The sequence below is a fragment of the Microtus ochrogaster genome, linkage group LG4 (genome assembly GCF_000317375.1).
Source record: "Microtus ochrogaster isolate Prairie Vole_2 linkage group LG4, MicOch1.0, whole genome shotgun sequence".
NCBI lineage: Eukaryota > Metazoa > Chordata > Mammalia > Rodentia > Cricetidae > Microtus > Microtus ochrogaster.
In genome coordinates, this window is record NC_022030.1 from 23,378,065 (window position 1) to 23,379,557 (window position 1,493).

Sequence of the window (1,493 nt, forward strand, 5' to 3'; positions counted from 1 at the left end):
CCACTGAGCCACACCCCAGCCCCTCACTGGGGGATTCTAGGCAGGGGTTTTACTGCTGAAATACATGTCCAACCCCCTAGAATAACATCTTATAATTCTGTCCACCCTCCATTCTTCTTTTCACAATTCTCTTGTGGCTGTCTTTTCTATGCACAAATGTTGTAGAAGGAGCTGTCAGCACAATGGGCTCCCAGGGTTGCCTTTTTTAAAAGAACAGCTTCCGCAAATGACTTTCCGACTTCATCTATAAAACAAGAGATAGGAGCAAAGAAAATCATGATTAAATGATCCCAGTGAAACCAGCTGTGGCACAGTCCTGTTGTCCTAGAACTCAGTAGCTGAAGGCAGAAGTTCAAGGCCATCTTTGGCTACTTAGAGTGTTGGAGATCAGCCTGGGTGACATGAGACCCTGTCTGTCTCAGAAACTCAGGGATGAGTAAGGAGAGGGAAAGGAGGGACACTGTGACTCTTCACCCAAAGCACTGCGGTGTACGTCTCTTCACCGCTATAGCATGTCAGAGAGAACGCAGGGCAGTGGTGGCCATGAGGAGACCAGACACTGGCACACTGTGGCCTAGTCCCCAGCCAGCCTATATTTAAAATTTCCCAGTTGTGACTCTCATTTCCCCCATGTTTTTTTCTGAGCCAGGATCCACTGCAGACTCACGTGCTATGTTTGGTGGTTAGGTCTCTGTGCAGAATGTTCCTGATGTTTCTAGTATTTATGGCTTTAAATACATTTTTGAAAGATTTATTTATTTTATTTGTGTGAATGTTTTGTCTGGATGTATATCTCTGTACCATGTGTGCCTGGCACCTGTGGAAGTCAGATCCCATGGAGCTAGAGTTACAGATGTTTGTGAGCCTCCGGTGGGAGCTGGGAAGAGAGCCTGGGTCCTCTGCAAGATTAGCCGGTGCTCTTAACCATAAAGCCATCTCTCCAGTCCTGACTTGGACATTTCTGAAGACTACAGGCTTTGCAAAATGTCCTTAAATTTGGGTTTGGGAGATATTTTATTATAATTGGGTTCATATTATATAGGTATGTGTGTTCTATAGAAGTATCACAGAAATTAAGTTGTGCCATACATTGTATGAGGTTGTTATATCTTTTTTGTTTTTAATATGATTATTCTATATGTCTGGGTGTTTTGCCTGTCTGAATGTCTGTGCACCTCTTGTGTGTCTGGTATCTATGGAAGGCATAGAGTCCCTGGAAGTGGAGTTACAGATGGTTGTGAGCCGCCATGTGGAGGCAGGAAATGAAACCCAGGATGTCTGGAGGAGCAGCCAGTGTGTCCTTAACTGCTGAGCCAGCTCATGTCTCCAGCCTGGAGGTTGCTATAGCTTATTGTTCTTGGCCTCCTGTACCCTGTGCTGACTCTCTGCCTGCCATTCCCATAGCATCAAATTGTGTTATATGTTGTACGTATCTAGAGTCAGTGCAGACAACTGGATGTCACAGAGACTAGAGTCAGTGTGGACACCTGGAT

The 1,493-nt window shown here is 45.2% G+C and overlaps 1 protein-coding gene across 1 annotated transcript in view; it reads left to right on the plus strand.

The window, feature by feature from the left end:
* The window catches only part of LOC102002033 (ryanodine receptor 1-like), a 32,022-nt gene extending 31,582 nt beyond the window's left edge, over positions 1 to 440 (plus strand). The window contains exon 28 of the mRNA XM_005361317.2: positions 423 to 440. Coding sequence (XP_005361374.2) covers positions 423 to 440 — 18 coding nt within the window. The remainder of the gene's footprint in view (positions 1 to 422) is intronic.
* Positions 441 to 1,493: the final 1,053 nt, after the last annotated feature.